This window comes from Lynx rufus, unplaced genomic scaffold, assembly GCF_022079265.1.
Source record: "Lynx rufus isolate CCGP_SWC_20201006 ecotype Redwood Valley unplaced genomic scaffold, mLynRuf1.p SCAF_17, whole genome shotgun sequence".
Classification (NCBI taxonomy): Eukaryota; Metazoa; Chordata; class Mammalia; order Carnivora; family Felidae; genus Lynx; species Lynx rufus.
This window is the reverse complement of record NW_025814831.1, coordinates 13170574-13193866: the sequence shown is the minus strand read 5'-3', so window position 1 is coordinate 13193866 and position 23293 is coordinate 13170574. Positions and strand designations below refer to the sequence as shown.

The 23293-nt window shown below is 41.6% G+C and overlaps 1 protein-coding gene across 7 annotated transcripts in view; it reads right to left on the bottom strand.

Annotated features, from left to right (window-relative positions):
• ATXN3 (ataxin 3) overlaps nt 1-21438 on the bottom strand; it is a 38538-nt gene extending 17100 nt beyond the window's left edge. For 5 of the 7 annotated variants that reach the window (XM_047080202.1, XM_047080203.1, XM_047080207.1 and 2 more), the window contains exons 1-8: nt 21374-21438; nt 14298-14462; nt 14024-14068; nt 11998-12083; nt 11458-11524; nt 6701-6788; nt 1060-1192; nt 265-431 (exon numbers count right to left, since the gene is read on the bottom strand). In XM_047080202.1, the coding sequence (XP_046936158.1) occupies nt 265-431; nt 1060-1192; nt 6701-6788; nt 11458-11524; nt 11998-12083; nt 14024-14068; nt 14298-14462; nt 21374-21397 (775 nt within the window). In that variant the 5' untranslated portion in view covers nt 21398-21438. Of the gene's footprint in view, nt 1-264; nt 432-1059; nt 1193-6700; nt 6789-11457; nt 11525-11997; nt 12084-14023; nt 14069-14297; nt 14463-15956; nt 16417-21373 lie in introns of those variants that run through there. The other 2 variants (XM_047080204.1, XM_047080206.1) reach the window with 2 other exon arrangements.
• Nucleotides 21439-23293: the final 1855 nt, after the last annotated feature.

The following is a 23293-nucleotide window of genomic DNA, read 5'->3' as shown; positions in this document are numbered from 1 at the left end:
TTATTGTTCTGTTACTACAGTTTTTTGACCAAACGGAAAAACCAGACTAAAAATATATCCAATCCTAATATAACTTAGGTTGTTAAAAGGTATTTACATTATAAGAAAACTAAACAAACAGCTGATCGTCGTACGTCCATAGTCACTGCTTCTAGAGTAATTGTCAAAGAACTTCTACCAACAGTACATTGACTTCCGGGGGAACTAAAGATGATCTGACTCAATCCTTCAACAACAAATGAAGGAGCGGCCGAATGTCTGTACCTTGCATACTGAGCTGAATAGCCCTGCGGAGATCTGCTTCTTCATCTTCCATGTCGATTTCCTGGCGACTCAGTGCCAGAGCCCTCTGCAAGTCTTCCTCATCTTCGTCTAACATGCCTGACCCATCATTTGCTTCTAAGACTCGTTCCAGATCTGTTTTCTGAACTCTAAAGAACAATAACACTGATGGTAACTGCAGACCAGTCTTCTATTTTAGATAAAACAGAAATATTTATAAACCAAAACATTTTTTAAATAATTTTTTAAAAAAGATTTTATTTTTAAGTAACCTCTATATCCAACGTGGGGCTTGAACTTACAACCCCAAAATCAAGAATCGCATGCTGCACCAACTGAGCCAAAGGGGTCCCCAAAGATTTTATAGAAGTCAAACATTACACACATTTTCTGGCAGATAATCTAACAACCTAAAGACTGTGCTGTGCTGTGCATCTAAGTAAATAAAGTAATTCAAATAGTCAATTCAAGTTTGGACCAATAAACTTCACTAAAAATATAAAAGGTCTAAAAAAATCACCAACAATAAAAGGACCACACATTCAATGTAAGCAGGAAAACGTTATTCTTGGGGCACTTGGCTGGCTCAGTCAGTAGAGCATGATCTTGATCTTGGGGTTGTGAGTTCGAGCCCCATGCTGGGTATAGAGATTGCTTAAAAAAATAAAGTCTTGAAGAAAAGGAAGGAAGGAAGGAAGGAAGGAAGGAAGGAAATGTAATTCTTATAATGAAATATGAACTACTATCATATACTCCCTACTGCAGGGTTCATCTCACCTCTGTTCTTTCAGCTGTGCTAAGTCTTCTCCAATGAGTTTTGGTCTGTGCATCTGTTGGACCCTGATCATCTGTAGAAGTTGGTCAGCTTCACAATCTGGCAGATCACCCTTCACAACAAATATAGAATAACCTAAAAAGAAAAAAAAAAGGCAAAAATAAACGAAAACAGCCAGTAAGAGATTAAAAATAGATTTAAAATGATAGCAGATAGAAAGGCAGCACAGTCTAGTGGGAAGAACACAAGTTCAAGAGTGAGGAAGACCTGGGTTCAAATCCCGACTCTCGCTGATCTCAGACAAACTACTGAAAGCCTCTGGGCCACTTCCTTCGTCTGTAAGATGGGAACAGCCATCTCACAGAGTGACTGTGAGAAATAAATGGCATAATGTCCACAAAGGGCCCCTACCAAAACAGTGTGTGACCACATACTCTGCTCACTAAACGGTATCGGAGAGGCGGGTGAAGGAGTGGGGAAGAGCAAGGAATTCGGAATCAGATTGTCAGGGTTTTGGTCCTAGCTCTTCCAATCCCAAGACCAAGCATGGTCTCTGGTAAAACGAACAATCTATAGAAATAGCTGCCCCCCCCCCCGACACATACTCTCTCTCTCTCTCTCTCTCTCTCTCTCACACACACACACACACACACACCCCTCCTTGCTGAATATAGGAGCTGGGAAACCAATGGTCAAAATCTAGCCAAAATGTTGATGATGTGGTTCATATTTTCAAAGAATTATACTGATTCAGTGAATTTTTTATAAATGTCATCCTAGAAAGCCAGAGTTTTCCCAGCTAAATCTTCTACACAAAAAATGAACATGGGTAGACTATACCTAAGTCATTCTGATCAATTTAAGCTTTTCTACCATAAGTTTTTCTTAAGCTTTGGTACTTATTACTGGATATCTTTTGTGAGTATTAAAAGATAATGAAACAAAGAACAAAAGAACTATTAATGGAAAAAATACAAAACAGCACATTAATATTTATTTTTTCAACAAGACATAATACGATTAATATACTTTATTTAAACAAGAACAAATGTGCTCAGAGTTCAGATGGTCTAGAACGTTGTACGCCAGTAAAATTGTTTCTAGACCCTAAAGTAAATGTGTCAGCACCATGGCAGTCCGTGAGGAGCATCATGAAGAACAGACACTCAGTCTTGGTTAGGTGGCACAGTAAATACCTCTGGTTTTATTTGAGACATATGCCGGTGAAGACACCAAAGGGTGGTAAGAGGGTGTGCTGTAATATGCATTACACTTTTTAAAAAGCACTCTGGGCTGCTTTATCAATATAACGTATAGGAACCAGAGTGCAAGACGACAGAACCTTACCAAAACAGAAAACCTGAGGGACAACATATATAGGGAAAAGAGACATAAATTTTTTCCAGACGTGTTCAGTTTGAAATGCTTCCCAAGTGGAGACATCAAAGCCAGGAGTCTGGCGTTCAGGGTACATGTGTAGGCAGAGGATAAAAGTTTAGGAATTATGGGCACGTAGATTTTATTTAGAGATGATATTTAAATTTTTTTAATGTTTATTTATTTTTGAGACAGAGAGAGACAGAGCATGAACGGGGGAGGATCAGAGAGAGAGGGAGACACAGAATCGGAAGCAGGCTCCAGGCTCCGAGCTGTCAGCATAGAGCCTGACACGGGGCTCGAACCCACGGACCGTGAGATCATGACCTGAGCCAAAGTCGGACGCTTAACCGACTGAGCCACCCAGACGCCCCTAGAGATGATATTTAAAATAACAGGACAGCAAAATAAAAATAATAATAGGACAGCCCATAATCAAGAAATTGTCCAAGGATTGTCTCTAGGTCACTTCCAGCCATAAGAAATTGGCAACAGTAAGATCCACAAAAGGAAATCTGAAAGAAGAAGCCAATGAGATAGGAGGAAAACCAGAGCATAGTGGTCTGGAAGCCAAGTGTGGATAGTGTTTCGAAAAGGAAGGATATACTTAGGAACGGAAGTTTAGGCATGAAAGGAAAAACATACTAGAATATGATATCAAAGAAGTAAAACTACTATAACCCTGAATGTGAATTGGAAAGAACAACATGACAGACAACCAACCCAGCAGCAATAAGCACGCTAGTACCCAGACTGAGCTTTACACATCATTATTAAAAGTTAAGGCAAGAAACATACAAGGTAAGCCTGAAACATCTTGTCTTATGAGAAAAAAAGCCTTCAAAAAGCTACAGTGGTCATTTCAGAAACTGAGGAGTCAATTTCAAAAGGTACCCCCTCATGCAAGTGGCACAATTTGAGTACCGATATGAATAATCACAGTGGACTGAAACACACGAACTACGTTTTGATGGATTAGTTTACCATCACAAATCAAAACCTCCAAACTAACAGGTTATCTCTGAATGTTTTTTAACTTTTTTTTGAGAGAGCGCAAGCGCACGTGCACGGGTGAGGGGTAAAGAGATGGGGACAGAGGATCCAAAGCGGGCTCCGTGCAGACAGCAGTGAGCCTGATGTGGGGCTCGGACCCACTGACTGCATCCCACCAACTGCGAGACCATGACCTGAACGGAAGTCGGACACTCAACTGACTGGGTCACGCACGCGCCTCCCCCTTTTTTATTTTGTTAACTGGTTATCTTTGGAGGAAGTGCACTATGAAACCAACTCATCTTAAAAACCTATAAAACGGAAGAATATTTATTCTGCTTTTCCTATATGAACTATACTTCAGGAGAACCAAATAACTGATGAAAGTTTATTTGTATAAAAGTATGCAGCGAATATGTGAAGACATCATGGGAATCTAACACCACCATTTTGCAACCCTGAATGAAATAATCGATCCAGGCACCGATCATCAGTGGTTGCTCAAAACACAAAAAGAAAGCCAACCAGATGTCAAGTGTCACCCCATCTGTGAAGTTTTCCAAGGTCTCCCCACCCTGCCCCCAAATCAACCTGAATCTGATTAAGCCTCAGTTCTAAAGACCAGATTGTTGGGTATTCAGGGCTCAGAGCAAAATAAAGATGTAATCAGCAAAATTCAGAGTGTGGGGAAGAACAAATGACCCAGTTTTTTTTTTTTTATAAGTTTATTTATTTTGAGAGACAGAGAGAGAGAGAGAGGGAGAGAGAAGATCCCAGATAGGCTTCATACCATCAGTGCAGAGCCCAAGGCAGGGCTCGAACCCACTAACCATGGTATCATGACCTGAGCCAAAATCAAGGGTTGGACGCTCAACTGACCAAGCCACTCAGGCACCCCAACCCATTTTCTTCAAAATAAATAAATAAATAAATAAATAAATAAATAAATAAATAAATAAAATCAAGGGGAAAAAAGATGTAAGGAAACCTACAGTTAGACTTGGAAAACATATCAATCAATGAATGCAATTAGTGAAACTCATTTCAACCTAGTTAAACTGTAAAAATCCTAAGACACAACCAAGGAGACTGGAGATTTGAACAGACTGGGTATTTGATGTTATTAAAGCACTGTGGCTCAATTTTTTGCGTGCTTATAGTACTGTGGATATACATATATTTATATACATACACACACACACACACACACACATATATATATATATATGCACACACACATATTTATTTAAGAGTGTTTGCTTTTAAAAATTTAATTTTAAAAAATTTGCAGAGAAAATAAGATGCTCAAAATTAGCAGGGGAAGAAAATGTGTATAATAAGATTGACCATGAGATAACTGTTCAAGCTGGGTAAAGGGTACATGAGAATTCATCACATTATTTTCTCTACTTTTTATTTGTTTGAAATTTTCAATGAAAAAGTTTTGTTCTATTCTGCATGAGGGTATACTCAACTCCACCCTCAAGATGAGGTCAAATAAAAAGAAGACTGAGAACCGAATACAAATGTGGAGGTCACTGATGAATTGAGAAGGCAACTTTTTGGTGAAATGTTGGCTATGACAATGTAACTGGAATGAGTTCAAAAACAGGAGACAGCACACTAGAGGGGACTCTAAGGAGAACATAAAAATGGGAGGCAGCTGGCCTTTCCTGGAGTAAAGAGAAGCTTTTTCTTATTTCTCTGCTGATAGGAGTAATACAGAAAGAGGGGGACAGTGACCATGCAGGCAAGTAGAAAAGACAAAAGCAAGAGCAAAGATCCTGAATAGGTGAGAGGAATTGGGATATAGCCCCAAAGTGGACAGGCTGGTCTTGGTCAGGAGCAGGGGACAATTCACCTATTTTAATAGGCTCAATGCACAGGCTGGGATACAGGCACGTTGATAGATTGGCATAAAGATGGAGTTCTCTTTTCGTTGTCTATTTAAAAAAAAATTTTTTTAATGTTTATTTATTTTTGAGAGAGACAGAGACAGAATGCGAGTGGGTTGGGGCAGAGAAGGGGAAGGCACAGAATCCAAAGCAGGCTCCAGGCTCCGAGCTGTCAGCACAGAGCCCGACGCCGGGCTTGAACTCACAGACCTTGAGATCATGACCTGAGCTGAAGCCGGATGCTCAACCAACTGAGCCACACAGGTGCCCCTCTTTTCATTGTTTGTTTTGTCAGAATACAAAGGAAGGTCACAGCTAGGGGTCAGGAAGAGGTGAGTGGTTAGAGATTTGAAGAGAGGAACTGGAAAATAACCATCTTGGAGAGTGGCAAGTGACCTTACTATGAAAACACAGTAGCAAGGTCAAGTAGCCCTAAAGGATCATTTGAAATTTGTCATCATAAATTTAAAGCAAAATCAGTCACCCCATTTTACGTAGCCATGTTCAGCTGCTCTGATGCAGGAATGGACAAGCCCAAGATCTAGTTTTAACCAGGGCTGGCATTTTGTCATGAAAGTATAATAGAGGGAAGGAAAGAGGAGTGGAGAAACGCATCAGATTGATTATAATGATGGGTTACAGAAATAAGCAGGGTCAGACAGGAAGCAAGGATATAAGGGGAATGTTTGGGTAGGGTTTAAAGAATTGTTGGATGCAGAAAACGGAGAAAATATGGTATAAAGATAGGCAATTGTCAAAGACTAAAATGCTTGTAATTGGGATTTGAAGGTGATACCGTTGTTGGTAATGGCAAAGGCAAGATGAAAAAACTGGTCTTTGAAAATAAAAATGTACGGAATCAGATGGATTTTTGTGTAGAAATCACTAACAATGATGAAGAGTTCAAGTTGAGAGAAAACAGTGAGTCAGACCCTAAAATATTCCATGGAAAAAGAGGATCACAGGTGAATGGAAAAGAGCAGGAGGCAGAGTTTACTCTCGTGCCAGGTATTTTAGAGAAGCTGGAGTCTTTAGGCAAGAACAGTGGCCTGAAGAAGCAAGAAGCAAGAAGCAAGAAGAATACCCCCACCCACCCGGCCCGGCCATGGAGTCCGTGGGGTCTGGAAGGAACAAGAGCCATTACTTAGTGGGGTTGCTAAGGCAGGAGCAACCTCAGGGGAGGGCCAAGTGTCAGTGAAAACTCTAACTGGATGCATAGTATCATGCAAATCACAGATTACAGTTCACCAAGAAAAACATAAAGATGATTTCACTGCCCCTGCCATAAAGACAGTATTGTTATACTTACATCTAATAGAGCTGGTTTTCTTAAGCTACTTTGAAAGACAATATTATAAAAATTTCAGTCTTTATTTACCTTCCTGTTGTAACTGAGCCAAGAAAAGTGCAAGGTATGTGTCTGATATCAATTCTGGACCCGTCAAGAGAGAATTCAAGTTGAACCACTGGAAAAAAATTTTAAGTATTTAAGTTAATGTACATTATAAGTAATAGGGAAGTTCCATATGTTAAGAATAAATACAACCCATCTAAACTTACTAAGGCTATCTAAACACTGAAAACATGTCAAACCAAGATTTTTAAAAAGTAATTTAATAATATGATTTTTAAAAACTGAAATAAATGTTGCAGATTTACCAGTATTAAATGTTTTAAAAATAAAATTTTGCAGGGTGCCTGGGTGGCTCAGTCAGTTAAGCATCCGACTTCAGCTCAGGTCCTGAGCTCATGGTTCGTGGGTTTGAGCCCTGCATTGGGCTCTGTGCTGACAGCTTAGAGCCTGGCGCCTGCTTCGGATACTGTGTGTCTCTCTCTCAAAAAATAAATAAACATAAAAAAAAATTTTTTTTAATTAAAAATAAAATTTTGCTTGGGGTGCCTGAGTGGCTCAGTTGGTTGGGTGGCCGACTTCGGCTCAGGTCCTGATCTCACGGTTTGTGAGTTCGAGTCCCGCGTCAGGCTCTGTGCTGATAGCTCAGAGCCTGGAGCCTGCTTCAGATTCTGTGTCTCCCTCTCCCTCTGCCCCTCCCCTGCTCATGCTCTGTTTCTCTGTCTCAAAAATAAATAAAACATTAAAAAATTAAAAAACAAAATAAAATAAAATAAAATTTTGCTTTAAGTCATAAACTTTGTATCTCCCACCCCAAAAAAGAGTACAGAAATTGATACTACTTTAAAGTATCTTTATTGATAGGTATAATCAAATCTTTTTTCAAAGTATCAGCCCAACAAAACCCTAATCACATTATACTGAAGAAAAATGAAACCAACACAAAGTCTTCCCACTACTGGTAATTTTGGCCAAAAGATTCCAATTGTGAGAAAAGCAGACATTCCAGGAAGGGAATTCAAAACCGCCAAATGATTTTACAAGGATCACTGAGCCACTGTCACATGTAATTAAAATCACTTAGTCACTATTTTATAGGATTCCCAATATAACCCACAAGATACAAAAGTTTCCAAAGTTACTGTCAACATCATGACCAACTACTTTTCCTGGATTTTGACAGAGATTATAGTACTTTTCCAGTCACCCAATTCTCCAAAGAAGACATCCCAGATGGCCAATAGACACATGAAAAGATGCTCAACATCACTCACCATCAGGGAAATGCAAATCAAAACTATAATGAGATATCACCTCACAGCTGTCAGAATGGCTGACATCAAAAACATAAGACTCAGGTGTTGACAAGGATGTGGAGAAAGAGAAACCTTCCTGCAACGTGGGTGGGAATGCAAACAGTATGGAGTATGGAAACAGTATGGGGTTTCCTCAAAAAACTTAAAAATAAAACTACATTTCGATCCAGTAACTCCACTACTTGGGTATTTTCCCAAAGAATAAAAGCACTAATTTGAAAAGACATATGCACCTCTATGTTTATTGCAGCATTATTTACAACAGCCAAATTATGGAAGCAGCCCAAGTGTCCACCAATAGATGAATGGATAAAGAAGATAGGAGATACACACACACACTCTCACTCTCTCTTTCTCAACGGAATATTATTCAACCATAAAAAAGAATTAAATTTTGCCATTTGCAACAACACGGATGGATCTAGAGAGTATAAGGCTAAGTGAAGTAACTCAGAGAAAGACAGATACCATAGGATTTCACTCATATGTGGAATTTAAGGAACAAAGGGAAAAGAGACAAACCAAAAAAGACTCTTTTTTAAAAAAAAATTTTTTTAATGTTTATTTATTTTTGATGGAGAGACAGACAGAGTGTGAGCAGGCAAGGGATAGAGAGAGAGACAGACACAGAATCCAAAGCAGGCACCAGGCTCTGAGCTGTCAGCGTAGAGCCTGACACGGAGCTCGAACTCACGAACTGTGAGCTCAGGACCTGAGCCGAAGTTGGATGCTTAACCGACTGAGCCACCCAGGCGCCCCAAAAAACAGACTCTTAACTACAGAAAACAAACTGGTGGTTATCAGAGGAAGGTGGGTAGAGGACAGGTTATATGGGTGAAGGGGACCAAGAGTGCACTCACTGTAATGAGCACTGAGTCATGTACAGAGCTGCTGAATCACTTACATGTACATCTGAAACTAATATAGCATTGTATGCTACCTATACTGGAATTTTAAAAAATATAAATAGGAAAAAAAACGTTTCCAGTCATCTTTTTCATAATACAAGGACCTCTAACAAAAGAGTGTACAGTGAAAAACATAACTGTAAACAAAAATATAAATTAGAGCCAAATATAATAAGTTAAAATTGGACATTTCTTGTATTTATAAAAGATTAAGTAATTTAAAATGTGAAAATTCAATTTTAAACTAAAATTTGTAAAATCTCTCAAAATAATGATGCAAGTTTACATGCAAATCACCAAAGGAACTTCTGGAACCTAAGTCTTCAGATCTTAAAAAAAAAAATCCAATGATTATACAGGAAAGGTAAAGAATACTTGATCATAATTTTTTAAAGATATAAATAAAAGCCGAAGGTTAAATAATCTCGGCAGTGTCCTCTCTGCTTTCTCCTTGGAGCTGACCCCCACTCAGGTCAGCCTCTACTGCAACGTACCTCCTTACTTGCTCTTTGTACAACTCAGGAGGGACCTTTAGAAATAATCGGGTCACAGGACTTAAAAGGACTTAAAACATAATAGCAGTGTTTCTATTTTTGAATTATCTTTTATTGATTTAATCAGTGCACTCATTCTTGATTTCATTTTCCTTTTTGCTTCATATTATTTTATTTTCCAAAAGTTTTGTGGAGCTATAACTGATATGCGAGAAACTGCACATACTTAAAAGTGTTCAATTTGAAGCTTTAACATATGTGTACACCCAAGAAACCATCACCACCACCGAGAGTTTCCAGGGCCCTTGTGATCCTCCTCTCTCACTGCTCCTCACCTTCCTCATCCCCAGGCAACAGCTGGTTAATCTGCTGTCATTACAGATTAGTCTGCAATTTCTAGACTTGTATACAAATGGAACCTTACAGTACATAGTATTTTGTATCTGGCTTCCTTCACTCAGCATAATTATTTTTAGGTTCACCCACGTTGCTGAACGTATCAATAAGTTCATTTCTTTTTATATTGGACCATTTCTAATATTCCTCTTTCCAAGATTCAAAACATTTTTTTTTAATTATTTATTTTGAGAGAGACACAGACGGTGTGAGTGGGGGAGGGGCAGAGAGAGAGGGAGAGGGAGAGAGCGAGAATCCCAAGCAGGCTCCGCACTGTCAGTACAGAGCCTGACGAGGGGCTCCAACTCACGAAACCGAGAGATCATGACCTGAGCTGAAACCAAGAGTAGGCCCTTTAACCGACTGAGCCTCCCAGGCGCCCCAAGACTCAAAATTCTAATAAAAAGGGCTTTTTTCTTAAGTTTATTTATTTTTGAGAGACAGAAAGAGTGTATGGGGGGGGAGGCGCAGAAAGAGAGAATCACAGACAGACTCCACACTATCGGTGGAGAGCCCGATGTGGGGTTCAGACCCACACAAGCGAGACCATGACCTGAGCCAAAATAGAGTCAGATGTTTAACCAACTGAGCCACCCAGCTGTCCCTAAAAAGGACTTTACATAATTGTTTCAAAATAGTGTCATGTATCCAAAGATCTTTGGTAATTATCTTAAAAAATAACACCTTAGGTACATTTCTTGATCTTAAGAAAGGCTTGTTCAAGACACATTCCGTGTTCTTTTAAAAAAATAGTTTTATGTAGATGTACGTATTATATCCACATAGATTTTATGAAGCCTTATGTATTACATGACATTTTGGAATGTGGATAATCTTGATATGCTAAAGCAAACATGACTGAAAACTTTTTATTCATGCTGGATGCTATTTCAGGCTTCATGACGCTACTGTATGCCGAGAACACATCTATAAAGTCATAGTTAACTGGAAGAACATTTTTATCCCATAAAAACTCACTAAAAGTGACCCCTTCTGTACTGTATTAAATAGAAAGCTTTTCTTATGTAGTTAAATTGTACAGTTGACCCTTGAACAACGTGGGGGTTAAGGGTGCTGGCCCCTGGCACAGCTGAAAATCCACGTATAGCTTGACTCTTCAAAAAACTCAGTACTAATAGCCTACCGTTGACTGGAAGCTTTACTGCTAATGTAAACAGTTAACACACATTTCGCATATGTACTGTATACTTTTTTTTTTAAGTAGGCTCCATGCCCAACGTGGGGCTTGAACTCACAACCCTGAAATTAAGAGTTGCATGTTCCATCGACCAATCAGGCACCTATGATATACTTACTTTCACAATAAAGCTAGAGGAAAGAAAATGTTACTAAGAAAACCATAAAAATAAAAGGAAGATCAGAAGGAAAATACATTTATAGTACTGTACTGTAAAAAACAATCCACGGATAAGTGGACCCATGTAGTTCAAATCCATGTCGTTCAAGCATCAACTGTGCATGGTTGTTACAAATAAACCTATAAGGGAAACTGCTACTGTCTTTGAAAAGAGAAAATTTCCGTTAAGATTAAAACCGTACCACACACACACGTTACTGGTAAATTTCTTCATCCGGGAGGTATCGATCCTTTACATTTTAGTTGCAAATGGAGGGCAAAATGAGAAAAAAGACAAAAGGAGAAACATTACCTGTTTTCCTAATTTTCGAACTGTAAACCAGTGTTCTTTGTAATTGCATATGAATGATCTTTCATTTCTAGAAAAAGAAAAAAATGCATACACAATATTAAGTTGAAATAACAGAGTTCACATTCATTTAGTTTACCTACTAGCAAGTATTATATAAAACATGATAGTTTAGGATTGTGCTTACAGTGAAGCATCACAGATTTTGAGAAATTACAAAATAGCATTAAAAACAAAACCAAAACCAAAACCCAAACAGTAGAAATCTCTCTGCAGGTTAGTGATGCCACATGCAAGAATGATGGCACCACACACCCTTTAAGGATCAGTCCTGTGCTGCCTGACACCGAAGGGAGGAGGGGAGTTAATGGGCAGATGTGCACGGACATCCCCAAAAGGTGTCACAGCGAACTCTGAGGGAATGAAACAGGGAACATCAAGCAAGACAAAAGCATTCAAAATATGCTTTGCTTCTTTAAGAAATTATAACTTTAAAAATCAAGTTTAGAAAAAGCAATGTGGAAGAGCAAAATAAAATCTTACATGGGATCGATCCTGAGCCTCTGATACTCTGGACTGTTGAAGAGAATTAGTTCTAAACCCCAAACCTTCAAGGCATTGCTTATAACCTGTTTAAAAAAAAAAAAAAAAAAAGCAATTTTTCATGAGCTAAACCATTCAATTCCAAATTAAGTAGCGCAGCCATGTTAGTTGCATAAACAACTGTACTTCATAATTTTCCCTAGAAGGCTATGCTTTTTAAAAAGTATGTGTATAAATACATCACTGAATCCATAAAAAAAAAAGTACCTATAAAAGAGTCCTTTTTACACTAGGTTTCTGGAACATTCCAGAGAACCACATAATTCCAAGATAAAACTGTCTCAAGAATCCAGATGTATATTCTACTCAGTATTCTTCTTTTTTTTTTTTTTTCAATGTTTATTTATTTTTGACAGAGAGAGAGACAAAGCATGAGCAGGGGAGGAGCAGAGAGAGAGAGAGAGGGAGACACAGAATCCGAAGCAGGCTCCAGGCTCTGAGCTGTCAGCACAGAGCCCGACGTGGGGCTCGAACCCACGAGCCGTGAGATCATGACCTGAGCCGAAGTCGGACGCCTAAGTGACTGAGCCACCCAGGCGCCCCTAAGTATTATTCTTCAAAGTAGTCCACTATATACACACAATAATCTGGCTGCTCCAGGTCCTGCTTTAGAAAAGTTATATTCAGGGCGCCTGGGTGGCGCAGTCGGTTAAGCGTCCGACTTCAGCTAGGTCACGATCTCACGGTCCGTGAGTTCGAGCCCCGCGTCGGGCTCTGGGCTGACGGCTCAGAGCCTGGAGCCTGTTTCCGATTCTGTGTCTCCCTCTCTCTCTGCCCCTCCCCCGTTCATGCTCTGTCTCTCTCTGTCCCAAAAATAAATAAACGTTGAAAAAAAAATTAAAAAAAAAAAAAAGAAAAGTTATATTCAACCTCACTACCTGGTATGTCAGTAGTGATGAAAATTTTGTCTATGAAAAATGGATTCTTCCTGGGAATTTAAACTGAAGCTTTCAGACTTTGAACTACCATCATGGGTTTGTAATTCGTAGGAAAAAATAAATAAATAAGCCTGATTACTTCCAACTGTCTGGGGGAGAAAAAAGGACATTTCTGAAAATTCACTCTCCGCCCTCCGAGGCAGCCAACAGAGCAGCAAGTGAACCAGGTGCCAGCTAGCACAGATAAACAGTGAACACAACGCAGGGGGCAGACGTGAACAGGCACCAAGACCAGCGTCCCAGGGTCGCACAAACAGGCAACAGCAAGCGCAGGGCCCGCTCGAGCCTCCTCTAGCGCTGCGGCAGCTCTCACCAGGTACCGCCCATGTGGAGCAGTGCCGGACGGAGAGGCTACTGAATGAGGGGTCCAGGAGGACAATACAGGGGGACGGAACAGGCTCCTCGAGAGAGCTTCTGGAAGAACTCTGGATATACCTCCCGGCTGTTAGAATGAAAGACCCATGGATAAGGCAAAAGAATCTCACAAGTACATACACATTCACCCACAGAATTCAAGGGGAGCCGAAAGTTTAAAAAAAGAAAGAAAGCAAAAGCCACAGACCGTAATAAAGGAATCCAGTCCTGGTACGCGGATTTAAATGGAAGGTAGTGAGGTGCTGCATTTTCTCAAATTTATCCAAGATGTAGCAAGTTTGAAATACTCTTATTGGAACTACGGTTAACAGCATCCAAATGTAAATTACATAGTCTTCTTTCAAAACGCCCTACTCTAAAATGAAGTTTCTACAATCTTAATTTTCATGTTTATCTCTATAAAAATCTAGTGCTCTAGAGTATGATCTTACACTTTTTTCCCCCAGTTTTTTCCTTGTGTTCTATGGCTTTATTTTTATTTTTTAATAATCTTACACTCTTAGACACAATCTACTAGAAGGACCGCTGAAGGTCACATCATTACAGTGACCGTGAAAAGAGATGCTGCGAGAAGAGATGCGTATTGACCACATCCTCAGCGCGATCAGTGCCCGGACATCAACAGCCCTTAGTACATGCTTCTAACCACTTACTTGAATAGAGAAAAAACCACTGTCGTCCATATTTCCCGAGGGCTGCTGTTTATTTCGGATGGGTCGTTGAGGCGGGGGTGGAGGGTGGGGAGAGAAGGATAGAAACCGTCATTGGTGTGCATATTTAAAATAACATCTTGCGCGGTCCCGTTTATGAAGTCAAGAGCATAGTTATAACCGACAAGTCAGATCCCCATAGAAAGAATGCTTCATCCTTTTCTAAAGGGTACCCACATTTTTTCAGAACCTGATTCGGTGAGTTGAAAGTCAGTACCTGTAAAAAAGTGCGATAGTCCTCACTGGTGACTCCTCCTTCTGCCATTCTCATTCTTTCCTCTTCGTCCAGCTGATGGGCAATGGAAGACAGCTCCACAGGGCTAAAATATTCTCCTTGCAATAGGTTATTCAAGCAATGTTGAGCACAAAGTGAGCCTTCTTGCTAATATTTTCAAAAGAAAAAATTCAAATGTGATTTGCTGAACAGACTTGTACAGTGTCTTCCTCTCAAGAGGAATTTAATCACTAACGCAGCCAAACCGAGCCTTTTTGGCTTTCAACAGCAATGATTTACGGAAGTACCTGAATTTTCATTTAACACTTGTTTTATAATTTTACCATTAAGGAAACTACAATTATTTAGCTCTATGATCAAAAACTTGAGAATGACTTATATAAACAAACAGCATTCTCTACAAATATGCCAGATTTCACATTTCACTAGAAACTACTCTATAAAAACATTAGCACCTCTCATTTTCAGTACCTAAAATATATCTCTTTGGAGGTTCCATGGAAAATTACTAACACTGTAAGCGAAATTTTAATCCCTAGAACATGTGTGTTCTTTTAACAAGATAATCTACTCGATCAAGAGGCCTGAGTGGCTCAGTCGATTAAGCCTCTGACTTCGGCTCAGGTCACGATCTCACGGCTTGAGTCCGAGCCCCATGTCAGGCTCTGCGCTGACAGCTCAGGGCCTGGAGCCTGCTTCGGATTCTATGTCTCCCTGTCTCTCTGCTGGTGCCCCGCTCACGCTCTGTCTCTCTCTCCTTCAAAAATAAATAAACATTAAAAAAAAATTTTTTTGAAGATAATCTATCGATCTAAATGCTTATTCAAGGAGTTTCAAATCAATGAACAAAAGTATCTCAAGAATTGATACAGGTAGGAAAGATCCCGCTCGATGTTAATGAAGACCTGTAGCCAACCGAACCAAGGTTCTCTTCGGGGAGCTCTGCACAAAATGTCTATGCAGTATGTACAACAAGCAAAACTTCCCCAAACCACACCTGGAGCTCGTTTCTGAACAAGCCAGCAAGGAGGACTGCATCCAAGGAGGCATCACTGGCTTCGTATCGTTGGGGGGGTGGAGGGAGTACAACTTCCCATGGGCCCCAGGGTCTTCAGCTGCTGGGCAGCTGGCCCTCACACAGTTGGCACCCCAAATGTAAATCCGAGCTGCCTCGGGCGCCTGGGGGGCTCAGTCGGTTAAGCGTCCGACTTTGGCTCAGGTCATGATCTCATAGTTGGTGAGTTCGAGCCCCACGTCGGGCTCTGTGCGGACAGCTCAGCACCTGGAGCCTGCTTTGGATTCCGTGTCTCCCTCTGTCTCTGCCCCTCTCTGCTTGTGCTCTGTCTCTCTGTCTCTCAATAATAAATAAACATTAAAAAAAAATTTAAAAAAACAAATAAATCCCGGCTGCCTGGCCCTGAACAGTCTGCTTATCACCCTGCTCCCCACAACAATGTCACTTTCCCATGCTTGCCCTGGAAGAAGGGAAACTCACTGGTGAAGGAGATCCCTTCCTGTGAACACAGACCCCTCTGTGGAATGATGGCAGAAGATGAGAATACTTTCTTCTCCCACTAACCCTGGCCCTCTAAGTTCTCCTTTCCTCCACTAAAGTCTATGCCTTAACCCAGCCTGTCTTACCTTGTACGATTTGCTCTGTCACTCAAGAGTGACACAGAACTCTTTGGTGACTCCAAAGAGCAACACCTGGTGAGACACATATTTCTCCTGGTTCTAGGAACAAAATTCAGCTTCAGAAAATGATACAGGGTATATGTATGCAATGGAATAGGAAGGCAGCATTGAGAGAGTCTGAGCGCAAGATAGGGAGGGGGCAAGATAAGCTTATCTTCATATTTTGGTATAGAAGTATCTTGAAGCTGAAGACAGTATCCCTGAAGTCACAGCCACATAGTGCAAGAGAAAGTGTCTCCACCTCTTTTTCCTTCTACTGTATTCCTACCTCTAGAAAGAAACTTCCTCTGAACAATACAACGTGAACTGAAGGAATACACAGCCATCCTGCTTATATTCTACTGAAAAACAGGCAAGACAAACAAGTATTCACAAACAGACAAAAAGATGCTCAACGTCATCAACCATCAGGGAACGATATATTAAAACTGCAGTATGTTACTACTATACGCTCTCCAAAATGGCTAAAATGTTGGAGATTAGAGACATCAAAATACCACTTGTGGACATGCAAATTAGTACAACCCCTCTGGAAAACTATTTGGAGTATCTACTAAAGCTTAACATATACGAACCCTGTGGTCTAGCAATTCCACTCTTAGGTACATAATGCCAACAACAGAAACGTAAACGTACATTCATCAAAACACATATAAAAATGTTCCTAGCACTACTACTGGTAATGCCCCACCCTGAACCATCCAGATGCCCATCACAGAATGGGTAAACTGTGCTCTTTTCACAAGGGAAAACTATACGACGATGAGAATGAATTCACTACAACGACCTGCAACAACACAGACGAATCAACGTTAAAGAAGATAGATTCAAAGAGCAGCCGCTGTATGATGCCATTTATAAAAGCTCAAAAACAGGCCAAACTCATCCATGACGTTAGAATTCAGGACAGTGATCACCCTCACAAGGGTGAAGGTGGGGTGGAGGGACAGTATCTGGAGGAAGGCCTAAGCGGAGCAAATAAATATTCTGTTACCTGATCTAAGAATTATTTACACATGTGTTCACTTTGTGAGACCTCACTGAGCTGTACTCTTATGGTGTGTGTACCCTTAACGTGTGTTTGTTACAGCTAAAAAAGTTCAAATAACAACCACAACAACTCTGCTAAGATACAGGTATTTCACATATCAAGAGCTTCCTTTTTTTACGTTTATTTATGTACTTAACTTTTTAAAAGTTTATTTATTTTGAGAGAGAGAGAGAGAGAGAAAGGCCACACACGCATGAGTCGGGGAGGGGCAGAGAGAGAGAGACAGAGAGAGAGAAAGAGAGAGAGAGAGAATGAATCCCAAGTAGGCTCTGCACTGTCAGTACAGAGCCTGATGTGGGGCTCAAACTCACGAACTGTGAGATCATGACCTGAGCTGAAACTAAGAGTTGGTCCCTTAAATGACTGAGCCACCCGAGCACCCCATGTTTATTTATTTTTGAGAGAGAGAGAGAAAGCTCATGCAAGCAGGAGAGGGGCAGAGAGAAGGAGACAGAGGTTCCAAAGGGGGCTCCATGCTACCAGCACAGAGAGAGTCTGATGTGGGGCTAGAACTTACCAACTGTCAGATCATGACCTGAGCTAAAGTCAGACGCTTAACCGACTGAGCCACCCAGGAGCCCCAAGAACTTCCTACTATGGTCACCAGACACCGGATTTTCTGGGAACAGTCCTAATGCAAATTTTCTGTCTGGCTGTCAGGTTACATGCCTCAGTTTGGTGCTCTCAAACTATGGCCGTCACATTTAATACATATATTGAAATAGTGAAGCCAACTATTTAATAAAAAATTCTCTCTCTAAAAAACTCGCTTTGGGGTGCCTGGGTAGCTCAGTCACTTGGGCAGCTGACTCTTGGTTTTGGCTTGGGTTGTGGGATTGAATCCCACGCTTGGAAAACTCTCTCTCCCTCTGCCTCGATTCTCTGCTCGATCTCTGTAAAATAATTTAAAAACCTAGCTTTGAAGTACAAAAAAATAAGCACTTGATATCAAACTTTGTCTAAGTAAACTGTCACAGGAAATAGCAAGTTCTGTACTTCTAATATGATTTAATAGAAGAAAAGAACAAATTGTTCAGTCCAAATTTAAAATCACTTTTTAAACAAGGTGAATCAAATTCTACATGAACCAAAAAAAAAAATTGTACAAGTGCCCCACCTAATATTATCCATTCCCAGCCCACCAATTTATCCCCACCCACCTCTTCCTCATGGAGCTTTAAACCAAAGTTGGATAGAAGTTTATATGTGCTATGGTCAAAGTTCAGTAGCATTGAAATGCCATGATTTTAGGCCCAGACTTCTTGTATTGGGATCAGAGGATGAACAATCTGTATGTTCAGCTTTACCGAGGTATTTTACAAAACCACAGAGGGTTTTATAAAATACACTTACACAGAGGGTAAGTGTAACCAAATCATTCTCTCACCGTCCTTAAAGTCTTCAGGACCAACCTGCAACGAGTTCAAATTCCCACAGACACTACTGATTACAACGGAAACCAGGCATAAACCTTCAGGTGCACTCAGGATCGGCCTAAAGTGCCCACACAATCAACCTATGACTACTTCTTCATCTCATCTCAGTGACGCTAAGCTCTCACCCCCTATGGCGAGGTCCAGCAAACACAAGTATCTGAGTAACAACAATGGCCGGCACTTCCCTAGTACATGTGCCAGGAAGCATTCCAAGTGTTTATAACTGAGGTAGACACTTCATTATCCTCACACCACAGAGGAGGAAACTGGAGCACAGAGAGATAATGAGTAACTTGCTCAGGATCGTATGGATTGTAAATAGCAGAGCCGGGATTCAAACTCAGGCAGAAGTGAAGTCTGTGCTATTATTACTTCCTCGAGCCACTCATTTGGAATTGGGTTGTCCCTAGACCTCCACTATCCTCAAGACAGCTAGAAACCAACAATCACAAAAAGGCCAAATGAAAAGCATCAAGTCAAAGCTCAGCATCTTCTGGCATTTTCATTAATTTTAAACACAATCCCAACAAGTGTGGCTACACTCTCAATTTACATTAAAAGTACCAATTTGGATGGCACTGTGCCCACACCAAGAGCAGTTAGCAATAGAAATGGTAACAGAAATGACAGAAAGCAGACATCAGAACTAAAACAAACACCAAAACACCGGGCAGTTAGTGGCCATTTAGTATGAGGGTTTGTTAGGGCTTGGCAAACTCTAGCCAATAGGCCAAATACAACCTGCTCCGGTGGCTAAGAGTGGTTTTTATGATTTGAGATGGTTGGGTAACACACCCACACACAAACAAGAACATGTGAGAGGCAGTATGTGACCTGCAAAGCCTAAAATACTTACAGAAAAATGGTTTCTTTTAGATAACTACCACCATACACATCTTAGAAGCTCAAGAAACTCTCTTAATTCACTTAAATATTTATTGAGCAACTATGTGCTAGGCACCATCTTAGGCACTGGGGATATACCACAGAACAACTGTTAAGTTTACATCCTAACTTAACAAAGGGCACTCAAGGTGGCGCCACTGTGAAAATGGGGAAACCAACATTCCCAGAGGAAGTAGTTGCAAGGCAGGCATCTCTATATATACAGCTTCCTTACGGCCAACGCTGGTGCTCTGACAAAGGTCATATGTATGCGGCAGACGGGGAAAGGAGGGTGCTGAAAAACGGCATATTAAGCTCAAACATTCCCAGAATGGACTGTGTATGAGATTCACGACGGGCCCTGTGGTTATAGGTATTTTCCATACTCTTGAAATATGCCTAAAAAACTTCAAAAGCCCTCATCTGTTAAGTACATATAAGTTGATAAGGATAAATGTATTTTGTAAGTACCTTTAAGCCTACACAGATGTTGATAATCGAGAGTGACTTCTTTCAGGAAAAGTAGACCTTTATGAGGCTAGCACCCAGCTACTAAACCACCCAGGTTTAGTAGTTACCTTCACTGAAATCTATCCCAACAGTGCCAATGGCTGTCAATCAATATCTGTAAAAATATGTAACTCTCAAGAGGTGGTGTGGAAAAAGTTTAAAGTCTTCCATTTGAAACATCTGGTCCTATACCAAAGCTTTTGAAAATTAGGAATAAAAATATGTATATGGAGGGTTCTCTTCATTCAATCTCCTTAGCCAGGCAACTAACTTTCTCTTGTCCAAGATTCATCAATCACGTCAATCAAGTCAAAAGATTAGTGGTAACTATAGGAGTCCTTCCTCCCCCCCCCCAACATAAAAACTGGTCTACTCCAGTGCCAAAACGTTCTAAAATGTTTTCTATAAAGAAAAGCATTCCATTGAACAACTTGTTTAGATCTATCCTGTGTCTCTTTTGTCTTTGGTGGCTTTGTGTGAATGGATAAATGATCATTTACAAGTATTTAACAAAACCAAACCCTGCTGCTCCTACTAAACAAAAGCCTCCCCGACAATCCTTTCCAAACACGAAACTATTATGAAACAATGTATCTATCATGTGCCAAAGTTGTCCTGAGGAAGGTTTCACTCACACCCAAATAGCTTGTTTCTCCACATGCCACCAATGTATCTTCAAGTGCATGGTCGTAAAGAATAAAAGCAAAACAGGCTAGGTGAACAACAACAAAATTATTCCAGTCTAGTCCTGATAACTAATAAGGAAGCTGGCCTCCTGATCCGGAAAGATGCAACTACCAAAAGAAACGAAACCTAGACATCCCGTAACAAAAACTCCTGTGACGACTTCCCTGTTCAGGGGCGCTCAGGATTTCCTACCTCACTTCCCCAAGTGTCAGGCCCTACGTGGGACGAGCCAAGGTCCCCGCCCTAGGGAGGCTCAGGGACCCGGTGCAGGAGGACAAGAACACAACCCCGGAGATCTAAGTGTATGGGAGGTTCCAATATAGAACAGAGTTGCCCAGAGGAGGAAAAGTTAATTCTGCCAGAAGTGGGACTGAGGGAGTGGGGTGGAGTTGGGGAGGGTCGAGGGAAGGGTCCAAGAGGTGACTAACTAGAACCTAGAGAGACTGGGGGAGAAGGGAATGGAGAGTGAAGCCCACGGAAAGTGGAAGGGAAGCGCGGAAGCTAACCCATTCGGTGCCACCACACTCCCGTGCCCCCATGGTGTCCCCGGCCCTGCCCTCACTCCCTCCCAGCTGCCCGGGCGTCCCGAGCCCCGGACACCTCGGGCACCGGCCTCTTTGGCAGAGGGTGCGGTGGGGGCGTCGGTGAAGCTGCCCTCCCTACGAAGTTCCCCCGCCCGGCGAGGCTGGGATGGGGGCGATCGGGCCCCCGCCAGCTCTGCGGGAAGAGGCTGTACCGCGCCCTACCGCAGCCACGGCACAACAGACAGCTCCCCACCGAACGCGGACACTCACTTTCTCGTGGAAGATGGACTCCATGTTTATTTGTCTGGAGCCAACGGCCCCCGCGCCGAACCACCCCCCTCCAGCCCCGCCCCTCGGCCCCACCCCTCCGCCCACCCTGTCCCGCCCCGCCTCGAGCCGCCCCTGCCCACGTGCCTCGCACAGACCAATCATCTCCGAGGAAGTGAGTCACGTGGCGCGAAGAGCTAGTGAACGCCGGGGCGGTAAATGCGAGGGCACGTGACCTGTGTAGCGCGTCCTGCGATCTCCCTTTATCTAGCCAGCTTGGGGGGAAGTGGGGGTGTTGCAGCGCCACCTAGGGTCTGGAGGATCTCCGCTTCCCACCCATTGCTATGGATTTTTAGGCTATTAGAGGTCTGGACAAGGAACACCTGGGTTCTATGTTCTTTTATGTTTTCCACTTTGTATTTTATGCTTATCATATTTGCATTTAATTATTTAATATCTTTCTCGTCCTCCCCCACTGAAAGCCGGATTAAGAAAAAGACATCATTGCATCCCCCAACACCTAGCACTTGTGTAAAAATGTAGTTAATACTTATACAGAGCTTACTGTAGGGTAGGCATTATTCTCCTTAAACTACTTTTGCATATATTAACGAATTTAATACAACCTTTGATGTAGGTGTTGTTATGATCCCTATTTTACCTATGAGGACACTGATGCACAGGGAGATTAAGAAAAGAAGGGTGAACAAAGTCAACTGGTAAGTTGCTGCGCTGGGGTCCAAATCCATACACCTTGTTATTAGTGTCTGTGTTCTGGCCCTGAAGAGGAAGCATGAGTTGGAGGAACTGAAAAATCCAGTAAAATGGGGGGAAGGTATTTGAGGAAACTGAAGGAGTAGGGAAGAAGCAGATTTTGCACCTTGAAATTAAGAAAGGTATGCTTTAAAAATTTTTTTTAACGTTTATTTATTTTTGAGAGAGAGAGTGGGCGAGGGGCAGAGAGAGGGGGACAGAGGATCTGAAGCCGACTCCGTACTGACAACAGAGAACCCAATGTGGGCCACCCAGGTGCTCCCAGGAAGGTATGCCTTTTAAAGGCAGTTAGGGAGTTAAATACAGTTTTTAAAGGAGAAGAGACATGCTCAGATTTGCATTTTATAAAGATCACTAGCTACAGAAAAGAGCTGACGCTGTCGAGGGAGTCTTAGGAGAGCTGATGGTGTTTGGACTAGAGTATTGACCTGCAGTCGAGAGGAGACTGTTTTGAGAGATAATGAGGAATCGTGGAGACTCAACAGAACTTGGTGACCGTGGGAAGTGAGGGACATAGAAACATTAGGGATGGGGCGCCTGGGTGGCGCAGTCGGTTAAGCGTCCGACTTCAGCCAGGTCACGATCTCGCGGTCCGTGAGTTCGAGCCCCGCGTCAGGCTCTGGGCTGATGGCTCAGAGCCTGGAGCCTGTTTCCGATTCTGTGTCTCCCTCTCTCTCTGCCCCTTCCCCGTTCATGCTCTGTCTCTCTCTCTCCCAAAAATAAATAAAAACGTTGAAAAAAAAAATTAAAAAAAAAAAAAAAAAAAGAAACATTAGGGATGATGTCTGGGTTTCTGCCCTAGGCAGCCACTGTGGCAGGAGCAGGAGGAAAGGCAAGGTTTGGGAAAGAGAAGATAGAGGTTACCTCTTAGAGATGTTGAATTTGACAAACCTATGATCCATGAGAAAAGTAATGGGTGGGCACATAGATAGATGATAGATAGATAGATAGATAGATAGATAGATAGATAGATAGAGGCACCTGGGTGGCTCCGTTGGTTGAGCTCAGGTCATGATCTTGTTGGAGCCCCACTTTGGGCTTGCTGATGTCAGCCTGTAAGTGCAGAACCTGCTTTGGATCCTCTGTCCCCTCTCTCTGCTCCTCCCCCGCTTGCACTCTTCCAATAAATAAGTATTTTTTAAAAGATAG